General features: G+C 37.7%; 1 protein-coding gene across 14 annotated transcripts in view; it reads left to right on the forward strand.

Moving 5' to 3' along the window:
- The window catches only part of LOC112567943 (cubilin-like), a 34854-nt gene that overhangs the window by 5209 nt on the left and 3920 nt on the right, over positions 1-25725 (forward strand). Inside the window, exons 4-31 of one of the 14 annotated variants that reach the window (XM_025244861.1) lie at positions 639-674; positions 1724-1811; positions 2023-2132; positions 2452-2628; positions 4665-4752; positions 4954-5063; positions 5260-5433; positions 6577-6667; positions 6868-6974; positions 7454-7627; positions 10164-10251; positions 10466-10575; positions 10772-10945; positions 11884-11971; positions 12186-12295; positions 12493-12666; positions 13888-13975; positions 14173-14282; positions 14496-14669; positions 15676-15763; positions 15986-16095; positions 16290-16463; positions 19816-19903; positions 20123-20232; positions 22095-22271; positions 22823-22847; positions 25111-25201; positions 25415-25520. In XM_025244861.1, coding sequence (XP_025100646.1) covers positions 639-674; positions 1724-1811; positions 2023-2132; positions 2452-2628; positions 4665-4752; positions 4954-5063; positions 5260-5433; positions 6577-6667; positions 6868-6974; positions 7454-7627; positions 10164-10251; positions 10466-10575; positions 10772-10945; positions 11884-11971; positions 12186-12295; positions 12493-12666; positions 13888-13975; positions 14173-14282; positions 14496-14669; positions 15676-15763; positions 15986-16095; positions 16290-16463; positions 19816-19903; positions 20123-20232; positions 22095-22271; positions 22823-22847; positions 25111-25162 — 3095 coding nt within the window. In that variant the 3' untranslated portion in view covers positions 25163-25201; positions 25415-25520. Of the gene's footprint in view, positions 1-638; positions 675-1723; positions 1812-2022; positions 2133-2451; positions 2629-4664; positions 4753-4953; positions 5064-5259; positions 5434-6576; positions 6668-6867; positions 6975-7453; positions 7628-10163; positions 10252-10465; positions 10576-10771; positions 10946-11883; positions 11972-12185; positions 12296-12492; positions 12667-13887; positions 13976-14172; positions 14283-14495; positions 14670-15675; positions 15764-15985; positions 16096-16289; positions 16464-19815; positions 19904-20122; positions 20233-22094; positions 22272-22822; positions 22848-25110; positions 25202-25414; positions 25522-25725 lie in introns of those variants that run through there. The other 13 variants (XM_025244862.1, XM_025244856.1, XM_025244855.1 and 10 more) reach the window with 13 other exon arrangements.

Here is a 25725-nt window from a genome sequence, read left to right on the forward strand (position 1 = left end):
GCATTCCTTGTCTATGGATTTACTTAAAGCACGAAAACTGAAAAAAAGTGAATGAAAAAGAGATTTCTACTGTCTTTGTGCAACCTCCCCAAACCAATTCAAACAATCACAATTGTCAAAATTGCCAAATGCAGTGGTGTATCATCTTTTGTTTTTTAAAACTTTTTAGTTTCTGGTGTAATTTTACACTTTATGTGTAATTTAGATCGTCCTTATACTTTTTTTAATTGTTTTTATTGTTTCTTTCTGATTGTTGTTTTGTAACTACAACATGTTAATATTTATGCCGCTATATATATATCCTAGAGTTGAAATACAGTTGTTTGTCTGCCTCATAGTCAATCATAATAATAACAAAATAAATTTTCTTACTTAATGAACACTCAAAAGATCAAGTGGAATGTGCAGTCAAGTGTAAGAATGAACAAAAATTGAGTTTTGTTATCAAAGATCATAATACAAATAAGTCCATTTACATTTTCAACTACAAATCATGTGATTTTAATTAAGTCGCCTGTCTGTCTTGTTTTTTATGTGTAAATACAAACATAATTTTCTTTAGAAGCTGATTATACAGTTTGCGTTTTATGTCTTAATTAGCAACGTTTCTCATGCTGAATATTTTTCTCATTCGCCAGATGCTACGCCCACATCTACAACAACAGCGACATCAGGTGAGTGACGTGTAGGTGGACGTCTCCGCAGTTAAGTTTTGTGTATGTTTGTTGGGGACAGGGAAACTGTTTTATATGTAGATATGTTAATTTTAGGTATACTCAAGCATTTGTTATCCAGATTAATTGGCCTCTCCCATCAGGACTTAACAACGTGATATATTTTATAAGGCAGTTTGTAAGTATTCATTTGTAATAGTTCTAACCAATAATGAAGATAAGTCATCGTCAACTTATCAGTAATTAAATATCCACATAGCTTACTATATGTAAAGTCATTTATGACTAAAAACATCTTTATTGTAAACAAATCAATTTCTTTTAATACTTCAGGCTTTTATTTTCTAAACACAATAAATCCGAGTAGTATTGCAAGAATAATAAAGTCATACTGAGGAAAGTAGAGATGGACAATTACAAATACTTTGGTTTTTTTTCTTTTTGTTTTTGTTTTTTGCTTTCTCTGCTGTATATTCTGGCAACAGTATGTACATCTGCCTGTCTCTCTCTCTCTCTTTTCTCTCTCTCTGTATTTCTTTGTCTGTCCATTCCTCCGTCCCTCTCTACAAACATTTCCTCCGCCTTCTTTTATTTACAAAGTACACAGAGATCCTCGAAACTCATCTTCACTTCTAGGACTTCTGTAACAAACCTATTCCGAAAAGTTCACATGAAAGTCACACCATTTCTGTAATCCACCATCTGATCTCTTATGTCTGCACAGAAATGCATGATTACTGCTTGTCTACAAGCTCCAAATACCCATTTATTTATGCATTTATTTTTTTTTTTTTTTTACAGAATAAAAACGCTTAGTATTATAGGCAGAAATAGAAGTATAACACTCATAGGCTATTAAGTAACTGACTTCAATTGCACGCTTTTTGTCAATCATGGAAAAAATATTTTTCCCTTTTTAGACATTAATAAATGTATTCAATAAATTTCTTTTCAATATGGAAAGAATTATTAATTTATTTTCTGTTTTCTAACACTTGTCAGTTGTGTATCAATCATGAAAATCTGAAGAATTGACTTTTGTATATCAGTGTGCCCTGTCAATGCTACGACTCTGGATGTTGTACCCGGGCAAGTTGGTCACGTGACGTCTCCTAACTACCCGTCCCCCTATTACAAGTGAGTGGATGTTTCAAGTAACATTTATTATTCTACTTTCTTGATGGTTTTATCTACAATTTAACAAGCTATCAAAGATGACAGCTTTTAGAGGAACGCCAACACGTATTTTGTGTAACAATACTGATTTCGGGTGTTAATTAGCAAAAACTAGACCTTGTACTGTTATAATCTCACCTTAACAACAGATGATTTCATGTTTACTGTACAGTTATGCCAACTGTCGCTGGCTGATAAACGCTGGCAGTGGTTATGTTGTGAAGGTGACTATCTTGAACTTTAATCTGGAGACATGTTGTGATTACTTGGAGTTATACAACGGTAAGAGGGTACATAAGGTAAACGTAAGACAATAAGAGTTGTCGAGTTCGTTGAAGTTAGTTAGTATTGTTCTAAATAATTAGCAGTCTCTCGTCAATTTGAAGATATAAAAACGGTATTATCAAATCCACGTTTTGATTATTGAGTCTCTAAAGTCATGAGCTTTTCTGTTTTTTGTAGATTGTGAAATGCTCTTTATGTTTTATTAAAACGCACTCTGTTTTAAACTGTGCGCAAAAATTAATAGCATTTAATTCGGTTACCAATGTCAGTAAAGGAGTACTTAAGTTCTTAATAATTTAAAATAATTCTTCTACAGGAACCGAGCCATCCAGTTCATCCCTCATTATCAGGACCAGTTCCATGCCCCAACAGTCAGTCTTCCATAGCAGTGGGCAGTACATGTACATCAGGTTTTCCAGCGACGGCTCCGTCACGTCCTCAGGCTTCAGGCTGACATACGAGGCCGTTGACCAGCAGACTGTGCCAACGTCTGGTCAGTGTTTTACTTTCTCAGTGTTATTAAAGTGATCAGTATTTCTTTCTATTAAAGTGTCTGAATTCTTATCTTTTATTATCTGATTATGACTACATTTACACTCATATCTATATATGTAATTAGCAAAAGCCCCTGAATTCCGAGTTTTTACTTACTAGCATGAAATTAAATATATCTCACCCTAAAAATTGACACATTTTACTATAACAGCTGCATTACATTTTAACAGTAACATTTGTAACTAATACTAACACCACTTATTTCTCTTAGATGACTGTATTTATTTGAATCTACTGAGAATGCTTCTGCAATTAGGGAACCAGCAAACAGACTAATACTCAACAAAGTCACACACACACACACAAGCACACAGCAGAGAGTACATCTACACAACGTCGCTCCCTGGTTTCAAAATTCCGGCGGATCAGTAAAATACCAAAATATGCACACCAGGCGACTGCACAACAAACCTAGTATTAACGGAATAAACAGCAACTAAGTACATAATCACACTCACCGATGTTAATGTGTCTGTTGAAGTTGTTTAATTTGTTCACAAGTAATCTTTAAAACCAGCTTTCCTTGGAAGGCATCTGCAACTAGTACATCGGACCTGTCAGCCGTGTTATTTTTTTTATCTTTATACTTTGTTAGTGTTAAAATGTTACATAGTTGAAATTAAATTTTAATGAAATTAACCTAGGCTGATAAAACAAACACAAGTGCTCATTTTGGTAAAAGGGGCCTGTCCAAAGACGTCCGCTGGCCGTATTTTGTCCACCCCTGCTTTATCGCCATACACACTGTATTAAAATGGCAACAAAAACATAATAATAAACATAATAATAATAAACATAATAATAATAATAAACGGGCAATTTTTTAAAAAAATATCAGCAACCACAAGGCTTAACTCTAAATGTTAACACGTAGCAATTTTCCCTCTCTCCCCAGCAAAGGTATTTGATTTAAAGTTCACATGAAGTCAGCATCTGAAGCTCCACTGTCAGAAACAGGATACACAGTATTTCGCCATTGCATACTTCCTTAAACTTAGATTACATTCAGACTGCCAGCCCACGTCTAGGTTTTCCAGTCAGTCAGTCAGTTGTCCCATGACCAGCACCTGTCGTTGGGGAGAGCACACGTATAGACGCGGCAGCTCACGGGGTCGCCATTCTTGCCTATTGTGGGCGATAGTCAGCAGGTCCTGTACAGGACGACCAGTCCAGTCTTTTTCCTCAAATCACAAAGAACTTTATGCAACAGAACAATGGATGATCTTTTTGGTGCAATGAGAATATGCAAGTGATTTAGTTGGGATATTTAAGCATAATCAACGTCGGCACAAATACGAACGTAGCTTGAAAATAAAAATAGAACTGCAAGCACACATAGTGTAGATATACACAAACATACACACATTGTGTAAATAGACACATGCATTATTGGCATTTAACAGTCAAGCGATGTAACCCAGCCTGCAAAAGTAGTTGGGTAGTAGTGGGCCCTACTACACATTCAAGTGGGGCCCACTACTAACACACTACTTTTGCAGGCTGTAAAGCTTCTGTGGCCATATGACCCGGCAAGATACCCTGTCGAAGACTGTCATTCAAGGCAACATGGAAGGTGGCTGACGACAAGGTGGAGTAAGAACTGACTTACGAAAGTCAAAGACTGGACTGGTTGTCCTGTACACGACCTGCTGACTATCGCCCACAATAGGCAAGAGTGGCGGTCATGTCAGCTGCCACGTCTATCCATGTGTCTATCCATCCCCACCAACGGCATGTACCGGTCAAGGGACGACTGAATGACACAACCATAAACACATTGTTTACAGAGACACAACAAGAAATACAGGCGCAACTTACCAGCAAGTCTACGGTACCCGACGGCTAACTACAGTTTAATATGCTAAATCTTCTTTTATTTAAGTTTCTATTTATTTCTTCAAGGGTGTAATCAACGATTTAATAGTCATCGCTATTCCGATGATAATTATCTAAAGTAGTTACTTCTCTGTGCAGTTTGTACTTCTAACGGGACAACTTTCTCTGCTGTACCCGGGCAAGTCGGTTACCTGACGTCTCTTTATTACCCATCTGTCTATTCCGGGTGAGTTGCTTCTTTGCCGTAAATCGTCATTCATTCACAACTTGTATATGAATCTTCCAATCGATATAGCCTCTTATAAATTTGTTATTGAGTGAAAAATATAACATAAAATAAGCGCTGTATTATGTTGTGCATTCTGCTTCGCTGACATCGTTTGCTTACTTAATCTTTGTTATTATTTCACTCTCTACTCTATTTCAGCTTCATCTCCTGCTCGTGGACGATAAATTCTACCAGTGGCTATGTCGTCAAGGCAACTATCTTGAACGTTACTAACCCCGAGTTCTACTTCTACATCAGAATTTATGACGGTAGGGGGTTTGAGATTAACTGATGACTTATTCCACTAGGTTTTTGTGTAACTTGAATACTTTCTGAACTGTTGTTTGTGCATTGCTCAGGCAAATCTTTGGAGATTTCAAATAGAAACTCAGCTACACGTTAATTGTTATCTTATTCTAAAGTCTCATGGTGAAATACTTTGTATACATCGTTTGCGTTCCCAAGGTATGTCGGAATCATCAACTAACCTTGCCCAGTTCTCCAGCATCTTATCACAAACCGTGTATTACAGCTCTGGACAGTCCATGTACATCAGGCTTACCACCGACGGTCTCAGCCCAAACACATCCTTCAGTCTCACCTACGAGGCTGTCGATGAGTCGTCTGGCCCCAAGTCTGGTCAGTAATATTTCATTCAGTGCAAAATGCAATGCAGCGTGTGAAACTTGTCCAACTTGATCGAGCAAAAGTCTGTTAACGCGAAATTTATTATTGCACTATTATTTCCGATTATATTTATGTTCGTTTGTATTTAGAGATGCTTCCTGATCCCTTTAGTTATGTGCTGCTAGGCGCTTGATTAAAGTTCTAACACTCTGGGTCATTAAATATAAATGCAAAGGATGATTGCAAACATAGACAAGATGCTTCGTTAGGCGACTGTGACTAAAAGGGCTGTACAGATTGGTGTTTTACGTCACGCCAGCAACTAAGACACGGCAAAGCAGCTAGCCTTGTAAACGGATGTCTTATGCATAGTGTACCCAAGACAAGAGCCGATCCTAGGTCAGCTTATCCTCAATAAATTGGTGAAAAATTGGCGGCATCGTACCACCCGACTGTGACTATACATAGCAATTACTAGTGTTAGGACGAATCTTCATTCTTACAAAAAAACAAATATCGTCTAAAGGTGAATAAAAGGTTAATAAAAGCCATAACCTCAACCATTTAAACTAAGGCGTATACCCACACACAAGTAAGATGCCGTGTCAGGTCACAAATATTTTACATTTAGTTTATCCTTGAGTTAATTTTATTCCTAATTGACCAAAAGATATTTAAAAGAAATCCAGGTGAAAGTTTAAAAATGAAAGGTTTGTACCAACCCACTAAAAAAAATCTGTTCTGAACGGGACGGATACGTTTGAAAAATTATTGATACCATAAAGATTGATTTTATCAAGATTGATTAAGAATGACTTATTGTAAATAATGTGAACGAGCTTGACAATATCATCATTTTACAGAGGAAATAAAGAAAAGAGACACTGACAGACCATATAGCACATTTTTTATGTTTTTCTAATAAAGCCTACACAAATTGTGTAGATATACTCGATTACACACACACACACACACACACACACAGACACACACACACGCACGCGTGCACAGGCGTACAAGTTTCCATTGCGGCCGTGGTACGCGATAGTAGCCTAGAGATTTCATGATGTAAAATCTATTTCCTTTTTTTCCATCATTTTAATAGCCATCGCAATCTGGGGGATAATTATCTGAAGTAGTTACTTCTCTGTGCAGTTTGTACTTCTAACGGGACAACTCTCTCTGCTGTACCCGGACAAGTCGGTTACCTGACGTCTCCTTACTACCCGTCTGTCTATTACACCGGGTAAGTTGCTTCCTTGACAGAAATCGACATTTACTCACAACTTGTACGTGAATCTCCAAATCGACATAAGCTCTTATCAATTTGGAATTAAGTGAAAAATATACCACAAAAGTGCATATTATATTGTGCATTCTGTTTACCTGACATCGTATGTTTACAAATTCTTTGTTACGATTTGTTCACTCACTACTCTTTTTCAGCTTCATCTCCTGCTCGTGGACGATAAATTCCACCAGTGGCTATGTCGTCAAGGCGACTGTCTTAAACGCTAACCCTCAGTTCTACTCCTACATCGTGATTTATGACGGTAGCAGATAGTGTAATTATTTGATGAATGTACTCTTCGGTTGTGTGTCGCGTGGAACACTTTCTGAACTATTGTTTGCTGAGGAAAATTCTTGTAGATTAAGATTGAGAATTATGTCCCTTCGCCCAAGGATGAATCTTTTCCCGTACTTTTCATTTATGTTACGATATTTGATACGTTCCTGGGTGGATTTCTGTGTCTGACTTTTTATCTCGTCCCATTTATTAATTTCTACTTTCATGAATGTATTATTATTATTATTATTATTATTGCTACTATAATACTATCTGCAACATGGCTATATGTAAAGCGCCTTGAGTCTGGCTGATGCTGGAAAAAGTGCCATCCGATGTGCTTTTTATTATTTTTTTTTGGTATTTACTATAGATTTCTAATGGAACCTCACCTACCCTTTAACTGTAACTTTATTCCAAATTCTGAAAGCTAAATACTTTGTATACATAGCTTGCGTTTCACAGGTACGTCGGAATCATCACGCACACTTGCATCGTTCTCCAGCATGCCATCACAAACCGTGTATTACAGCTCTGGACAGTCCATGTGCATCACTCTTACTACCTACGGTCTGAGCCCAAACGCATCCTTCAGTCTCACCTACGAGGCCGTCGAGCAACTGTCTGCCCCCACGTCTGGTCAGTAACATTTCACTCAGTGCAAAATGCAATGCACCCTGTGATACTTGTCCGACTTGATCGAGAAAAAGACCGTTAACGCTAAAACTATTATTACACTATTATTTTAAATTTATAGTCATGTGTATGTTCTTTTGTATTTAGATATTCGTCATGATTCCTTTAGTTATGTGTTGCTAGGAGCTTGAATGAATATTTTTCTCTCTGGATTATTTGATATAAATACAGATGATGTTTGCTGACATCGGCAACATGCATCGTTAGGCGACTGTGACTAGAAGGGTTTTGGGGTTTGGTGTTTTACGTTGCGCCAGCAACTTAGTATGTCACGGCAAAGGAGCTAGCCCGGTAAACAGGTGTTACATGCATAGAAAGAACAGTGTACCCGAGACGAGAGCTGAACCCAGGACAGACAGCCCTCATGCTACTGGTAACAGTCGCTAAATGTTGCGCCAACGGACCGCCCGACTGCGTCTACAAGGAGCAATGACTAGTGTTCGAAATAATCTTTATTCCCAAATAAACAAAAATGCATTTATTGATACCTACCTGCCTACTCACGGGAAGACAAGAAATAGAAAGCATAACCTCAATGATTTAAAGTTAGACTTTTACACACACAAGGTGTTAAGCAAGGTAGCAAATTTGTACATTTAGCTTATCCATTGCATGAATTATACTCACAATTGATCGAAAGATTTTTTCACTAAAATCTAAATAAAAGATAAAAAGGAGTATTTCGTGCCACCATATTTAAAGGAACTTAAGAGAGTTGATTCTACATATGTACTTGACTGGACGAAAACGGTTGGAATGCTATTGAAACTAATGAAGGGTGTAAGGGTTGTCGCGTGTCAGCGATTGTGCTGTCATCCTTGTATGCCTCCCATACTGAGCTGGCCCATCGTCAGGTGTTTTCTTCACGCTTTTGTCCCCTCTTTGTCTTACGTCTTGCGCGCGCGCGCACAGTTTCCGTGATGCGTCATTTTACTTTTTCCTTCTTTGACGTCATGGGTAGTTGTCATCAAGTAACAGACGGTGCTGGACCGTGGCCATGACAGTCAGAGTTTTTCATTTTGTATTGACGGATCTGCCACAAGCCGTTTTGGGTGAGTAGAGATCCATTCTGTCGGGTTCCACACCATTCTAGTCTGTAAGGGCCTTTGGGTGGCGGTGGAAGTGCAAGTGAGAGAATCCTTTTATGTTCAAAGCCATAGTCCGATGTTTAATTGCAAGATTTGTACTTTGTTAGGTTAACGTTCGTGATTGCCGGGTCGTGACGCTTGTAGCGCGTACTCGTTTCCCGTTGTATGGATTTGTGTAAGATCAACTTTAGATTTTTGACGAATCTTAGGATTAGTCCGATGGTCAGATATATGTGTCGGTGTGAAAATATTGTTTTAGAAATGGAGCAGTTTCGGGACACGCCTGTTGATTGTAAGAATTGTTTTATCTACAGGCTTATTTTTCGTTCTTCTTCACTCTTCCACCTGTTGTTGTTTTTTCGCTCTTCCTTCGTGTCACCGTGTCTTCACATCCTTTGTTCGCATTGCTGTCCGTCATCGTGTCGAGCGTCCACCCTGCACCATCATCATCATCTCGTCGGCGAGTGAACTCGCGACCCTGCTGCACCAGTGTGCGAAAAGGCCTTGCACTAAATACTTAGAGCAGGAACCTTCGAGCAGGAGCTCTCGTGGCCAGTGGCAGGCCCACATCATCGCATCTGGACGAGAGGACAGTGGGGTGGGGATACGTCGTTAGGGCGGCAAGCAAGGCCGGAGGTCGGGCTGCCGTCTGTGGACACCTTCAACGGACTTCTGAACTGTCACCCCGCAGTGCATGCGGCTGATGTATTGTATATACGGTGACTGAGATTAGCCTGTGCACAGGGCAACTGTTTTGTCTTATTTTAGTTTATCTATTTTTTTTTGTTGGTTGTCGGATTGCTCGCGCTGTCATGTGAGAGTTTGGAATGTTTGATTTTTCGTTCCTATCAGTATTATTTTTGTAGCTAATAAATTAGTTGTGATTTGTTACGTGAATTTTGTCTCTGTGATTTCTGTGTATGGTCTGCGCTAAGTTGAAGTTCGACTGGCTTCGTCGCGGTCACGCGACAAGGGTAACGTACAGTAAAACGTGCAAACAAACATCACAATATCGGTTTTTTACAAATTAAAAAGAGAAACGGACAATGACAGAGACTCTGTAGCACACTTTCTCTAGACTTATTATAATGAGCATACACACATTGTAGACACACATACACACGGACGTCTAACCTTCCAGCGCGGCCACAGTACGCAAACGTAGACAACAGGTTTGAAGATGTTAAATAAGTTTGTCTACTTTTGTTTACTTTTAACAGGTGTAATAAACGATTTAATAACCACCTTTGTTCGGGTGATAATTATCGGAAGTAGTTCTCTGTGCAGTGTGTATTTAAGTTTCTATTTATTTCTTCAATGGTGTAATAAACGGTTTAGTAGTCATCGCTATTTGGATAATAATTATCTAAAGTGGTTACTTATCTGTGCAGTTTGTACTTCTAACGGTACAACTTTCTCTGCTGTACCCGGGCAAGTCGGTTACCTGCCGTCTCTTTATTGGCCGTCTGTCTATTCTGGGTGAGTTGCTTCTGAGACGTAAATCGTCATTCATTCACAGACTATTTCTTGTTTATAAAATCTATTATTCCATAAAGCCTTATTATTTCACTAATGTGCGTAAAATATAACAAATATTTATTAAGCTCTCTTTTATCTTATGAATTATCCTTCTCTGATATCGTATATTTACACAACTTTTGTTATCATTAGTTCACTCACTTCTCCTTTTCAGCTTCATTTCCTGCTCGTGGACGATAAATTCTACCACTGGCTATGTCGTCAGAGCAACACTCTTAAACGTTACTAACTCTGAGTTCAACTACTACATCGTTATTTATGACGGTAGGGGGCTTGAGATTAACTGATGAATTTAACTGCGTTTTTCATATAGCTTAGAATACTTTCTGAACTGTTCTTTGTGCACTGTTTTGTTAACTTCTTGTATATAGCATATGGAACCTCAGCTACCCTTTAACTGTGATTTTTTTTCTTAAGTCTAATAGTAAAATAGTTTGTATATATCGTTTGCCTTCCACAGGTATATCGGAATCATCACGTACACTTGGACGGATCTCCAGCATGCCATCTCAAACCGTGTACTACAGCTTTGGACAGTCCATGTACATCACGCTTAGTACCAACCGTCTGAGCCCAAACGCATCCTTCAGTCTCACCTACGAGGCCGTCGAGCAACTGTCTGCCCCCACGTCTGGTCAGTAATATTTCACTCAGTGCAAAATGCAATGCACCCTGTGATACTTGTCCGACTTGATCGAGAAAAAGACCGTTAACGCTAAAACTATTATTACACTACTATTTTAAATTTATAGTCATGTGTATGTTCTTTTGTATTTAGATATTCATCATGGCTCCTTTAGTTATGTGTTGCTAGGAGCTTGAATGAATATTTTTCTCTCTGGAATATTTGATATAAATACAGATGATGTTTGCTGACATCGGCAACATGCTTCGTTATGCGACTGTGACTAGAAGGGTTTTGGGGTTTGGTGTTTTACGTTGCGCCAGCAACTTACTATGTCACGGCAAAGGAGCTAGCCCGGTAAACAGGTGTTACATGCATAGAAAGAACAGTGTACTCGAGACGAGAGCTGAACCCAGGACAGACAGCCCTTATGCTACTGGTAACAGTCGCTAAATGTTGCTCAATCGGACCGCCCGACTGCGACTACAAGAAGCAATGACTAGTGTTCGAAATAATCTTTATTCCCAAATAAACAAAAATGCATTTATTGATACCTACATGCCTACTCCATATGTACTTCACGGGACGGATACGGTTGGAATGCTAATGACACTAATGAAGGGTATAAGGGTAACGTACTGCAAAACGTGCAAACAAACATACCTATATCGGTTTTTCACAAATTAAAAAGAGAAACGGACTTTGACAGAGACTCTGTAGCACACTTTCTCTAGGCTTGTTATAATGAGCATACACACATTGTAGACACACATACACATGGACGTCTAACCTTCCAGCGCGGCTACAGTACGCAAACGTAGACAACAGGTTTGAAGATGTTAAATAAGTTTGTCTACTTTTATTTACTTGTAACAGGTGTAATAAACGATTTAATAACCACCGTTATCCGGGTGATAATTATCTAAAGTAGTTACTTTTCTGTGCAGTGTGTACTTTTAACGGGACAACTTTCTCTGCTGTACCCGGGCAAGTCGGTTACCTGACGTCTCTTTATTGGCCGTCTGTCTATTCCGGGTGAGTTTTTTCTGAGACGTAAATCGTCATTCATTCACAGACTATTTCTTGTTTATAAAATTTATTATTCCAAAAAGCCTTATTATTTCACTTATGTGCGTAAAATATAACAAATATTTATTAAGCTCTCTATTATCTTATGAATTATCCTTCTCTGATATCGTATATTTACAAAACTTTTGTTATGATTAGTTCACTCACTACTCCTTTTCAGCTTCATTTCCTGTTCGTGGACGATAAATTCTACCAGTGGCTATGTCGTCAAGGCAACACTCTTAAACGTTACTAACGCTGAGTTCTACCTCAACATCGTGATTTATGACGGTAGGGGGCTTAAAATTAACTGATGAATTTAACTGTGTTTTTCGTGTCGCTCGGAATACTTTCTGAACTGTTGTTTTTGCACTGCTTTGTTAAATTCTTGTATATGGCATATGGAACCTCAGCTACCCTTTAACTGTGAATTTTTTTTCTTAAGTCTAATAGTAAAATACTTTGTATATATTGTTTGCCTTCCACAGTTATGTCAGAATCATCACGTGCACTTGCTCAGTTCTCCAGCATGTCATCACGAACCGTGTATTACAGCTCTGGACGGTCCATGTACATCACACTTACTACCGACGGTCTCAGCCCAAACTCAGTATTCAGTCTCACCTATGAGGCCGTCGAGCAACTGTCTGTCCCCACGTCTGGTCAGTAATATTTCACTCAGTGCAAAATGCAATGATGCGTATGACACTTGTCCGACTTGATCGAGCAAAAAAGTCTGTTAACGCCCAATTTATTATCGCTCTATTCTTTCGAATTCATATTTATGTGTATGTTCTTTTATACTTATAGATGCTTCATATTGCGTTTAGTTATGTGCTGCTAGGCGCTTGATTAAAGGTTTAACACTCTGGATTATTAAATATAAATACAGATAATTGTTGCGAGTATCGACAACATGCTTCGTTATGCGATTGTGATTACAAGGGTTGTGGGGATTGGTGTTGTACGCCAAAACAGCAACTAAGACTACATCACGGCAAAGCAGCTAGTCCTGTAAACGGATACCTTATGCACACACACAAAAAAAAAAAAAACCACGAGTGTTCCAAAGACTAGAGCTGAACCCAGGTCAGCCAACCCTCGCTAAATTGGTGACAGTCGTTACGCCATGGAACAGCAAGACTGTGACTACAAAGAGCAATTACTAATGTTCGGACTAACTGTTATTCTTACAAAAAATAAATATCATATAAAGATATGTACACGTACAAAAGGTAAATAAAAACCATACTCTCAATTATTTATATGAAGGCGTATACCCACTCATAAGTAAGATGCCGTGTCAGGTCACAAATATTTTACATCTAGTTTAATCCTTGAGTTAATTACACTTTTAATTGACCAAAATATATTTAAAAGAATTCGAGATGGAAGTTAGAAACTGAAAAGCTTGTAATAACCCACTAAACGTAACTTGAGAGAGGAGTCTCTCAATCTGTACCTCAAGGGACGGATACGGTTGAAATGTTGTTGAAACCATAAAGGTTAATTTGATTTAGTTTGATTAAGATTGACGTATTGTAAATAATGTGAACGAGCGTAACAATATCATCATGTTACAGAGGAAAAGAAGGGGTCACTGACAGAGACTTTAAAGCACATTTTTTCTAGGATTTTTTTTCCTTATAAAGAAGCCTACACAAATTGTGTAGATATACTCCATTACTAACACGCAAAAACACACACACGTGAACACACACACACAAACACGTGCGTGAGCGTTCAAGCTTTCAGCGCGGCCGTGGTACGCGATAGCAGTCTACAAATTTGAAGATAAAAAAATCTGTTTCTTTTTTTTTTTTTTTTTTTTCATAGCCATCGTCTTCTCGGTAATAATCAGAAGTGGTTACTTCTCTGTGCAGCGTGTACTTCTAACGGGACAACTCTCTCTGCTGTACCCGGGCAAGTCGGTCACCTGACGTCTCTTTACTACCCGTCTGTCTATTCCGGGTGAGTTGCTTCTTTGAGATAAATAGTCAATCATTGTATGTGAATCTTTAAATCGACGTAAGCTTTTTTTCAATTTGGTACTGAGTAAAAAATATCACAAAGAATAAGCGCTGTATTATATTGTTGATTCTGTTTACCTGACATCGTATGTTTACATAACCTTTGTTACGATTTATTCACTTACTACTCATTTTCAGCTTCATCTTCTGCTCGTGGACGATAAATTCTACCACTGGCTATGTCGTCAAGGCGACTCTCTTAAACGTTACTAACGCTGAGTTCTACTTCTACATCGGGATTTATGACGGTAGGGCGCTTGAGATTAACTGGTGAATCTACCTGTTTTTTGTGTCGCTTGGAATACTTTCTGAACTGTTGTTTGTGCACTTCTCAGGCAAATCCTTGGAGGTTTTAAATGAAACCTCAGCTACACTTAAACTTTTATTTTATTTTAAAATCTGATGGCGGAGTACTTTGTATATATATATATGTAAATATATATATCGTTTGCCTTCCACAGGTATGTCGGAATCATCACGTACACTTGCATCGTTCTCCAACATACCGTCACAAACCGTGTATTACAGCTCTGGACAGTCCATGTACATCACACTTACTACCTACGGCCTTAGCCCAAACTCATTTTTTAGTCTGACCTACGAGGCCGTCGATGAATTGTCTGCCCCCACGTCTGGTGAGTAACATTTATTAACTTAGTCCAAAATGCAATGCAGCGTGTGATACTTGTTTGATTTACATAGAAGGCATTACCTCAATTATTTAGAGTAAAACATCTACCTACAAGTAAGATGTTTTTGTGTCACAAATATCTTACATTTAGTTTATCCATTGAGTTAATTACACTCACAATGGACCAAAATGATTTCAGAAGAATTTATGTTTAAAGTTGTAAAATAGTATTTTGTATCAACTCACTAAAAAAAAAACAAACCTTTGAGATTCGACTCTGTATCTATACTTAAAGGGAAGGTTTTGATTGAAAGCTGTTGACCCTATAAAGAGGTGTAAGTGTGACGTATTATAAAACGTTTGAAAGAACGTAACACCCCAATTTGGTAGACCACCTGTCTGACTTGTGTGAGGAACATGCCGATGGAATGTGTTTTTTTTTTTAAATTTAAAGTAATCAAATACATTAATAGAAAGTTTATCGTGTGTCTTGGTCATAAAACACCGCCGAAAAATGTTGTTATGCTCTATTTCTAACGAATGTATCCTCGACATAACAGTCATTGAATTAAGCAATTTGACACACCAAAAATCAGTAGCAACAAATAATTTCTCTCAATGCTTCAGCATTTTTTCTCTTGACTCACTAACTGCAAGAAGTAATCTGAGAATCAATATCGTCATTTTACAGAGAAAAAGACAGAGTGACAATGACAGAGACTTTGCAGCACATCTTTTCTAGCTTTATTCCTTTAGAGAATCATGCACACATTGTGTAGATACACAAGTATTAGAAACTACTGTAGATGAACAAACAAATCGTGTAGATATGCACAAGCAGACACGTGTACAAACGTACCAGCACGCCCGTGGTACGCGATTCTTACCTACAGGTTTGTGTTGTTTAATCTGTTTTATTTTTATTTATTTACAGGTGTAAAATTCAAAAGGGTTTTATACTTCCTTCTTTCTCAGTGATAATTATCAGAAATGGTTACTTCTCTGTGCAGTGTGTACTTCTAACGGGACAAATTTCTCTGCTGTACCCGGTCAAGTCGGTTACCTGCCGTCTCTTTACTTCCCGTCTGTCTATTTCGGGTGAGTTGACTCTTCCACAGAAAACGTCCTCCATTCATACTATTACTTTTATGTGAAACTTGCTGTTTTGATAATGTTTTACTAATACATTATTTTACACATTATTTTGCATAAAATATAATAAAAACATTAAGCGCTGTATAATCATGTTCATTATCTTCCCTGTAACTGCATGTTTACATAACCTTTGTTATGGTTAGTTCACTCACTACTCTTTTTCAGCTCCATCTCCTGCTCGTGGACAATAATTTCTACCAGTGGCTATGTCGTCAAGGCAACTATCTTGCCCGCTACTGACTCTGATTTTGACTTCAACATCGTGATTTATGACGGTAGGGGTATTGAGATCAACTGTTAATGTAACACTAAGTGTCTGTGTAGTTGGGAATATTTTCTGAACTGTTGTTTGTGCATTGCTGATCAAAGTTTTGTAGATTTCAAATGGAACTTCAGCTACCCTTTAGCTGTTATCTCATTCTTAAGACTGCTGGTGGAGTACTTTGTATATATCGTTTGTCTTCTTCAGGTATGTCAGCCTCATCCCCTACACTTGCATCGTTCTCCCGCATACCGTCACAAACCGTGTATTACAGCTCTGGACAGTCCATGTACATCAGGATTACTACCTACGGCCTTAGCCCAAACTCAGTATTCTATCTAACCTACGAGGCCGTGGATCCGTTGTCTGCTAAGCTGTCCGGTCAGTAACATTTAACACAGTGAAAAATGCAAAATGTAAACTTGTCCGATTAATTTAAGCGAAGGACTTTTGACATTAAAACTTCTATCGTTCTGTTATTTCGAATTTGCATCCACACGTATGTGCGTCTGTATCTAGAGATGATTTGCGTTTATTTTGCTTGCGTATTGATATAGACTTGAATAAATTCCCAACTCTCCGGGTTCTTATCAATAAATATAGATAGTTGCAAAGACTGGCAACCTGCTACGTTTAGGATTTTCGTGGAAACTGGTTAGTAGATGTTTAAGTCAGTGTATGTGATAAAATAGCGTCTCTTACTGTTTTATGATGCTAGGTCTTGGTAAGCTTACACTATGTGAATGAATGAATTAAAATATATGGTAAATTAAATTAATGGGCAATAACTAACGTCTCTCAAAAATGAAGATAAATTTTAGATCAAAAGCGATTACAGAAATTGAAAGTTTTGTGCTAATACACATCTACAATGGCAACCCACTCATTTGATAGACATTTGTATCAAGCTTGGTGTACTGCTCACCGTGCATGTCCAAATTAATATAACATAGCCTATTCGATTACCCTACTGGTATTCAAGCATAGGGAGACGTTTTAATACACAAACATTGGACTATTTCTGTGTGTGCACTAAACATATCAAGATCGTTATTCGTATCTTTCGCTTCATTAATATTTAATAATGATTATCTTACTTGCACATAAGAAGCAGTGCAATATTTGTTACAATTTTTTCTTTAGACAGGTTCATTGTAATGTAAAATAACTAACAACAATATAAAATCGAATCGACTAGACGTTTTCATTCATTTGATCACCGTAAAAATGAAAGAATTCCATTGGTTTTCAAAATTAAAATTTCACAAAGATGATTCCCTGCCATTTTGATAGTGTTGTAGAGGCTTTAGAGGTCCGTGAAAATTTAGATAGTATTATTTCTCTTACATTTTTGCCAAAAAAAAACGATTTAAGATGGTGAGAAACTTTTATGCTGCGTCAATGTTTTCAAGTCAGCTGAGACAAGCTGATATTTGTTGTTGCAGACTTTTAATGTATATTTGCTGTCTGCTTATCGTAGTAAGAAGTCCTCGCTAGTTTACGAACTTTTCTTACAAGATTATTTTTTTTAAGACGGGTTTTACAATTAAAAAATTAATGAAAATAATGATAATAAATGCAAGTTTGTAGAGCGCAAACTTACAGTCGTAAGGAGCTCGCATTGCTTAAAGGACAAACCGTGTGCTACTTATTTTCTTTATGGACGGATTAGGTTCATGTTAAAACAATAATTGCCAAAAGGTGAGTAGATAGTTATGCATAATGTTAAAGATAGAAGACTTCAAACATAGTGATTCTCACCTGCTACTAGGAAAAATGAAGCAAACTTTTTTCATATGCTGAAGAGTTCTATTACGCGCCAGTAGTATTTGTGACAGTGAGTGTTGCTCAGTTCAGCAAGTCTATACATGTTTTGGAATCAAGAGAAGAAATATCGCTCTGGCTGTCGTGTTTAATAAGAGATTTTTTTTTTTTTTGCCCCGGCTGATTTTCGAATACAACCCTTAAGATTTAATTCTTATTTAGAAGATTCGACTGAAGGTAAAACAAAAAATTTAATGTCCAAACTAAGTTTACTCAAAAGGCTGGCAAGTAAATCTTCATCTGATCAAAATTTAATTGGCAACCATTACGGCAACCGCAGTCTGTATTGTAATATATATTTGAGTTAATTTTTCCAGATAAATTATTGTTAATAAAATATAAGTACATTTCTTATGTGGGTTTGTCTAAGATAAACTCTTTATTTTTATTTAATTCAGTGTTAATTTCATAGTTAACGGTGCTGTGTGATGGCAAACCTATCTGTACCACACCGCAGATCCACACTCTGCCAGAAGGTGTCTGTTAAAAGATGTGTGACGCGCATTAAACAATAGTCCTGCTGGACATTTGTGATGACAGTTTGGGAAATGACAGTCGTTCTATGAAAAGAAACAAAAAACTAAACTAGCGGTCTAGCAGGCCTAGAGGTCACCACTCTACAGCTAATTGCATTAAGATCCTTAAAACGCATACTACTAACACCTTACGAATTTGTAACAAACCTCAGGTGGTTTCAGCTCTGCAAAGTCCACACTGAAGTCACATCATGTCTATAACTTAATCGCTGCTTAAGGCTTCTACTAGGTCACATTACCCTGTGCGCATGGAAATTGACCAATTTAAAAAAATCATAAAAAAATAACTCTAAAAGTTAGAAAAACAATTGAAACTAATAATAAGAGATCGAACTGTGTGGAACATAAATGTTTACATTTGAATCCTGCATAAACAGTCACTTATTAGGTAATCCAAAGCAAATTAGGTAGGTGTAATTGAATTTTCACGAAATTTTCAAATTTTTACCCGTGTTAAAAAATTATATCTGTTAAACTATAAAAAAACCAAACAAACATATGTGATACGCCGTTTAAAAGAGCATTTTAAAAACATTTGCGTGGTGTTAATTTCAAGAATTATAGGCTCTGATTTCTTGTAGTAAGCTCACATCAAAGATAGTAACTGTTTAGATTTCACAACCCGATCGGAATGTCACACGTCACGAATTAAAGAAATTTTTTTACATGACATATACAAGCATAAAGTAAAAAACAATATCACATTTTATTAGAATATACATTAGAATTCAATATTACTCACTGATTTCTTCTCATTTTCTGTTGTTTGAGTACAAATCCACGTCAAATCGAGCGACCCTAGCGAATGTCAATATGGCGCTCACGTGTAAACAAACTATAAAGTGGCAGAAAACACGAGGAAACACATGATTGTAATCTAGCATCTGGTAGCAATTAAAGTGTTTGCAAACAAATGATCAATTATATTGTGAATACATCAATGTCTGAATATTGTTGACTCATTGTAGTATTTGTACACAATGGTGAGCTCCTTCTTGTTTTAATGAGTCGCATGTTTGTGTACAAGTTCGAATAGCCATCGGCTCACCACCTAAACATGCCTCGAGTATGCTTTCTTTTTTCCTCTTGTGAGATTATTAAATAATGAGACATACGATGCCAATATTTATGCACGATGAGACGCATTCAAAAGCTCAAAGAATAAATAGATGTCCGTTAAAGCACACAAAAAGTTTTAACTGACCTTAGTTGTACATTTCTCTTTCTTGTAAAACGTAAAAAATTGCATTTTTATGATTAATAAGTCTTTAATAAAATTCTTTTAAATAGTTCAACATTTACTTTGGATTATTCTAACAATTGTCAGTTGTGTATTAATCATGACATAATAAAGCATTGACTTTTGTGTGCAGTGTGCTCTGTCAATGCTCCAACTATTTATGTTGTACCTGGGCAAGTTGGTTACCTGACGTCTCCTAACTACCCCTCTTCCTATTACAAGTGAGTGGATGCTTTAAGTAACATTTATTATTATGCTTTCCTGATGGTTTCGTGAACAATTAACAAGCTATCGAAGATGACAACTTTTACAAAACACCAACAGACACTGTGTATAACAAAATTATGCTGATTATGGGCGTTAACTGACAAGCTGGGCCTTGTACTGTTATTATTTCTCTTTAACAACAGGTTATTTATGAATTCATGTTTACTGTACAGACACGCCGACTGTCGGTGGCTGATAGACGCTAGCAGTGGTTACGTTGTGAAGGTGACTGTCTTGAACGTCAGTCTGGAGCCAGGGGGGGATTACTTGGAGTTATACAACGGTAAGGGTAAGCTAAATAAGGGTAAAGGTGAGACGGTAGGAGTTTAAAATTGGTAGGAGCCTTGAATGAAAGTTATTTTTGTTCTAAATAATTAACTTGCAGCTGTAAATTTTAAGATATTTAAAATAACATTATCTTTGCCCGTATTGATTGATTTTCTAAAGATCGCTTAAAATCGTGCGTTTTTGTACTTTATGTATATTATGAAGTGCTATTAATATTTGTGACCCTCCACGACGAAATGAGTCTTAAGACGCGAATTTTAGATTTCCCAAATTGCATATTTTAAAAAAAGTAGAGGTTCTGAACTTTCTTTTGATACAAAAGTTGTTTTTCTAGCCTTAAAATTGAGTTATAAACGTTTGAAGTGTGAAAGTACGATGGCGGCCATTTTGAGAAAAGCGGGTTCAAAGATTAGCGTCAAGATGGCCGACCGGGTCTGTTTACTCCTAAACCTTTTGCAGACAAGTCTTTTGATCGGTTAATATTTGAACCGTTCTATAAAGAAGTTGAACATATAGACTCCGCGCTTTCTGCCAAGGTATAACACGATGGGGTTCTGGCTGGGAATTAGTATCGACACAGCGTTTGAATTTCGTCTGAAAACAGTACGGATGGCAGTAGGGTACCTCGATTAAAACGCATTTTAAGTCAATTTCTAATTTTATTTTAACATCGCAGTGTATTTTCCTGATAGTTTAATAACCAAGGAATCCATTTTTAAAGAAACGTCAAACTGCACAAAATTCACCCCTATCGCCTTTCGGGGTCTCCAGCACAAAACTATTCTGCGCGACTTAAAAGGATACTCAAGGCTTGTGAAAAGGCTCTGGCGACGGTCAAACGTTTCAAAGATATATATAGTTACAATTACAGAGCACGAGAGAAATACAGGAGAAATAAAGAATTCTTTTCTCACTTAATTACCACTTATTAGCACTATTTCGGTTGCCGATGTTTATAAAAATTGAAAAAAATCCAGTGAAATCGACCCTTGTGTCCTTCCGCCGAGTAAAATAGATAGCTTCCCGAGATGGTCAAGCAGAGAGTCTTGTTGTGATGTCATAGTCTTGTTGTGACGTCATTCTCTGACACGAAGTGTCTGTATCTGTGTCATTGCGAAGATTTGACGTCTGTATATTCGTATGACGCACTCTGTGTGTAAGGCTTGTAAGCTCTGTCTGTCGGAAACTGATGAAAAGAAAAATTTGAATCTTGTCCCATCTTTTCGTGGCAATCGGGTGCAGCACATTCTTGGGGGCATGGTTCTCACTATGGAAACCACACGTCATAGGGTCACGTGACGGAGAACGAGACTTCGGGGAAGCAAAAAAAGAGTCCCGTGTAATTTCTCTTATTAAACACAGGTCATGTCAGGTCAGGTCAGTCCCAAGCCCGGTCCGGGCGTAGGGGGGACCGTCCGGCAGCAGCAACGGAGAGAATTTTCCACCTGGTCCTGTCTTGAGTAGATGAGAGCAGGTCTGGCATCTCGCGTTCGGTCCATTCTTTGATGTTGGTGACCCATCTCTTCCTCGGACGACCACGACGACGGCTCCCCCCGAGGGTTCCTTGTAGGATTGTCTTGGACAGGGTGTTGTGGCGGGTGACGTGACACAACATTCTACTAAATACCTTCAACGTTTTCTACATGAACACACATATAAATAGACGAGATTCAAATTTTTCCTACTCTTTACGCGATTCTAAGCAGTTTTATTTTGCCTTTATAATCCCTTTAAGACTCATTTTGTCGCGGAGGGTCACATTTTATCATGACAATTTTCCTTAGAAAATGATTTGTTTACATATGTCAGTGGAGGAGTACTTTAGTTCTTGATAACTTTAAACATGTTCTGTCACAGGCTCCCAGATATCCAGTTCACCCCTCATTATCAGGATCAGCTCCATGCCCTCACAGACAGTCTTCTACAGCAGTGGGCAGTACCTGTACATCAGGTTTTACAGACACCACTCCATCACGTCCTCAGGCTTCAGGCTGACATACGAGGCCGTTGACCAGGAGACTGTGTCCACGTCTGGTCAGTGTTTTACCTCCTCAGACGTTTAACATGTAGTCAGTATTTCTCTTTGTTCAGTGCCTCCATATTTTGTTTCATTACCCTTTTATGACTAGGTGTTATATATCTATATATATATATAATCAGTTAGAAGTTGTTATAGTCCACACACACACACACAGTCTCTTGTAAAAGTAACAATGGTAAGTAGCCCCGACAACACGTTTTGATTGAAATATCTATTAATAAAAAATACTTGTAATGTAATATGAGGAATTTTCTGCTAGCTATAAAACTAGAAAATATTTAGAGCTGCTTAACTAAAAATTTTATTTACAATAAAACATTCCTACAGGAATAAAAACATTTATATAACTTTCCGAAATTTAGGCTAAAAGCGCTTCACAGGTAGGACACACACACACGAGCGACACACCCATAGAGTAAATGTACACTTATGGTAGGAGAAAGGCATTACCAGATTTCTTTTACTTATTTATTTATCGCCTTTACTCTTCATTAAGTTATAGCTCAATGCATTTTTTAATTGCTTCACTTTCTATGCCCAGCAGTCGTAAACATCTTTCTTTCCAAAAGGTGATTTAAATTTTTTTATTTTACTTTTTGTGGCATGAACACTGAAAGTAATTTACCAAATTGACAATGTTAAATGGGACTTTTTAAGTCAAGTTGTAAGCTTGAGAACATTATTGTTAGAAAGGATAATAAATACAAATAATTTCATTTACAAGCAATTTCTATTAACTTTAATTATATTTTTAGTTTTCCTATGCACACAACATTAATCTTAGCTGGTTGCACATTTGTTAATGCCTGTCTTTTTCCTGATTACAGTGGTTGTTGTTGTGTTTTTATAACTTTTAAGAAAACTTCATCAATGGATTATTTCTGCTTGTATATATAGCTGCATGAGATGTGTATATTATTATGACAGTACTCATGCTAGTCCTACTACAAGGTTTTCTATGTACTGTCTGTGTATTCACTAATCTCAATATACTGCCAAATCGATGCTTACAACTAAAACTAATTGAACTTTTGCAAAATCACTTGACGTTCTTGTGACACTGTTTAATACTTTGATTGAAAATTCATATTTAATAATAATTATCGTGAGTGCAACCAAAAAATGTATAGAGCACATATCCCTGAAGGTTCAATGCACATGAAAAATCAAAGGTTAAAGTACAAAGAAAACAGAATTCATATAATACACATACATATACCATACAAAGCAAGTTTGCGAAGTTAAGAACAGGTTGGCAGTGCTGGAGGGACTCCTTGAAGAAACATTTGCTAACCACTGGTCGGGATTACAGAAGACGTAGAAGACTGCCTGCACACACGTTCTGGGAAAAAACCAACACAAGTAATGGCTGACTTTAGGGACCTGGCAAAAGATAGAAAAAAGTAAACAGCTAAAGCAGAAGATCAACAAGTGTCAAGATAAGCAGGAAAAATAAGTTTTCAGAGCAAAGTACTGGGAGATGAACCAAGAAGTAAAGAATGCAAGAGGTGGCAAGAAATAGTTCGCTCACAGGATGACAGAAGAAGAAGAACAAGCAGCTGGTCACAAAGAAACTCTATCAAATTACAAGAATTCTGTAACAAAAGAAAAATACCAATGCATGCAAATCAGTAAAGAATAAAGAATAAAATAGCAGCGCCATCACCGGGGATGCATAACAAAGATCTCGCTGGGTGGAACATTTTGAAGAAACACTGAACCGGCCACCAACAACAACCACTTTGGACATTGCCCTAGCCGCACAACAGCTTCGAGTGAACATAAACCCACCAAACAAGGCAAAAATCATCAAAGCCATCAAGTCTTTGAATACTGGCAAGGCGGCAGGTCCACAGAGGCACACAAGGCAGACCCAACAGCCACAGCAGAAATGCTACACCCCTGCTGCAGAAATTTTTGGAGCAGGAGGAAGTTCCAGTAGACTAGTAAGTCTAACCAAGAAACGAGACCTGACCCAGTTCAACTCGGATGGGATTATCCTACTGTCCGTTCTCTGCAAGGTGCAGACCAGAATCATCCTGGAAAGCATGAAGAATGCCCTAGACAAGAGACTGAGGCAAGAGCAGGCATGTTTTCGGCAAAGTAAATCATGCACAGACCATATCGCTACACTGCGAATCACTATTGAACAGTCCATCGAATGGCTGTCGCCGCTGTACATGACATTTGCTGGATGAGGACTCGACATGCCAGGTAATCCACAACAGGAAGCTGACCGACCCCTTCGCAGTGAGGACAAGGTTGTGTGCTCTCGCCGACAACATTTCTTTTCGTCACAGACTGGATCATGAGAAGAGCATTCTCTAAGAGCAACACGGGTGTTAAGTAGACTTTTGCCATGCGACTTGAGGATCTCGACTTGCGAACGACATCAGCCTGTTGTCCAACAAGCAGCAACACGCACAGACAAAGCTCAGTCGGCTCTTAAAAGAAGGAGCGATGACTGTCTTGTCTTGGGGTGTAAAGGAATAAGATGACGTACAGACATAGACCAGAACATGTCAGCAAGTATAGATACTATGTAATTAGTCAAATTACTATTGGCTGTACAAATGTTTCTATTACTATTGGTCGTACGAATGTTACTAAGTGCGGAATGCGTGTAATTAGAAATTGTAGACAATGTTATGGGTAAGAAATACTTTTTTAAATCTCCTATTTTTCACCTAACTTTACAAATAGATGTTTCTAGCAGCCTTTGTTTTTATTTTTATCGTGTTTCTTCCTTTTTATATTCTTTGGTTATTAATAGAAGCATCTAATGGTACCACGTTTTTGTCTCAATAATGACCCTTTAATGCTTTACCCTAGAAGTGTGTCCTGTCAACGGTACTGCTTTGTCTGCTCTTCCTGGTCGTGTTGATTATCTGAGGTTTCCCAACCACCGGTCTAGCTATTCCAAGTAAGCAGGTCATCTAAAGGTCATACATTATTGTTCATTTAACAAATATAATTTTTATTTGCTAACCATGAGCTAATTATACTTAAATAAATATTGATGATAAAAAATCTCCACTCTGGAGAGCTGATGAAATAAATGTTTTCTTTTTCTGTGCACAATTTCAAATTGTAAATCATGCGCACTAAGACTAATTATGTTATTATTTGTTTACAGTAACACCAACTGCCGATGGTTAATAAACGCTACTATTGGTGATACTGTCAAGGTGACTGTCTTAAATGCCAGTTCGGACTTCTTTTACTACATCCAGATTTTTGACGGTATGAGTTTCTGGAATCACATCGACAGATGTTAAAATATGGTTGTTTGTCCTGTAGATCGCGCTACGGTCAATGCATTTCACCAATCAAGTAATCATTTGCAGTCCTTGAATTAAATCATCTTTTGGAAAAACCGTTTTTTTCTGCGGATGGCACATGTTTACAGGACTACATTGCCGTGATATAGCTTTAGTTGCTGGTTCG

Source organism: Pomacea canaliculata, linkage group LG7 (genome assembly GCF_003073045.1).
Source record: "Pomacea canaliculata isolate SZHN2017 linkage group LG7, ASM307304v1, whole genome shotgun sequence".
NCBI classification, from domain to species: Eukaryota; Metazoa; Mollusca; class Gastropoda; order Architaenioglossa; family Ampullariidae; genus Pomacea; species Pomacea canaliculata.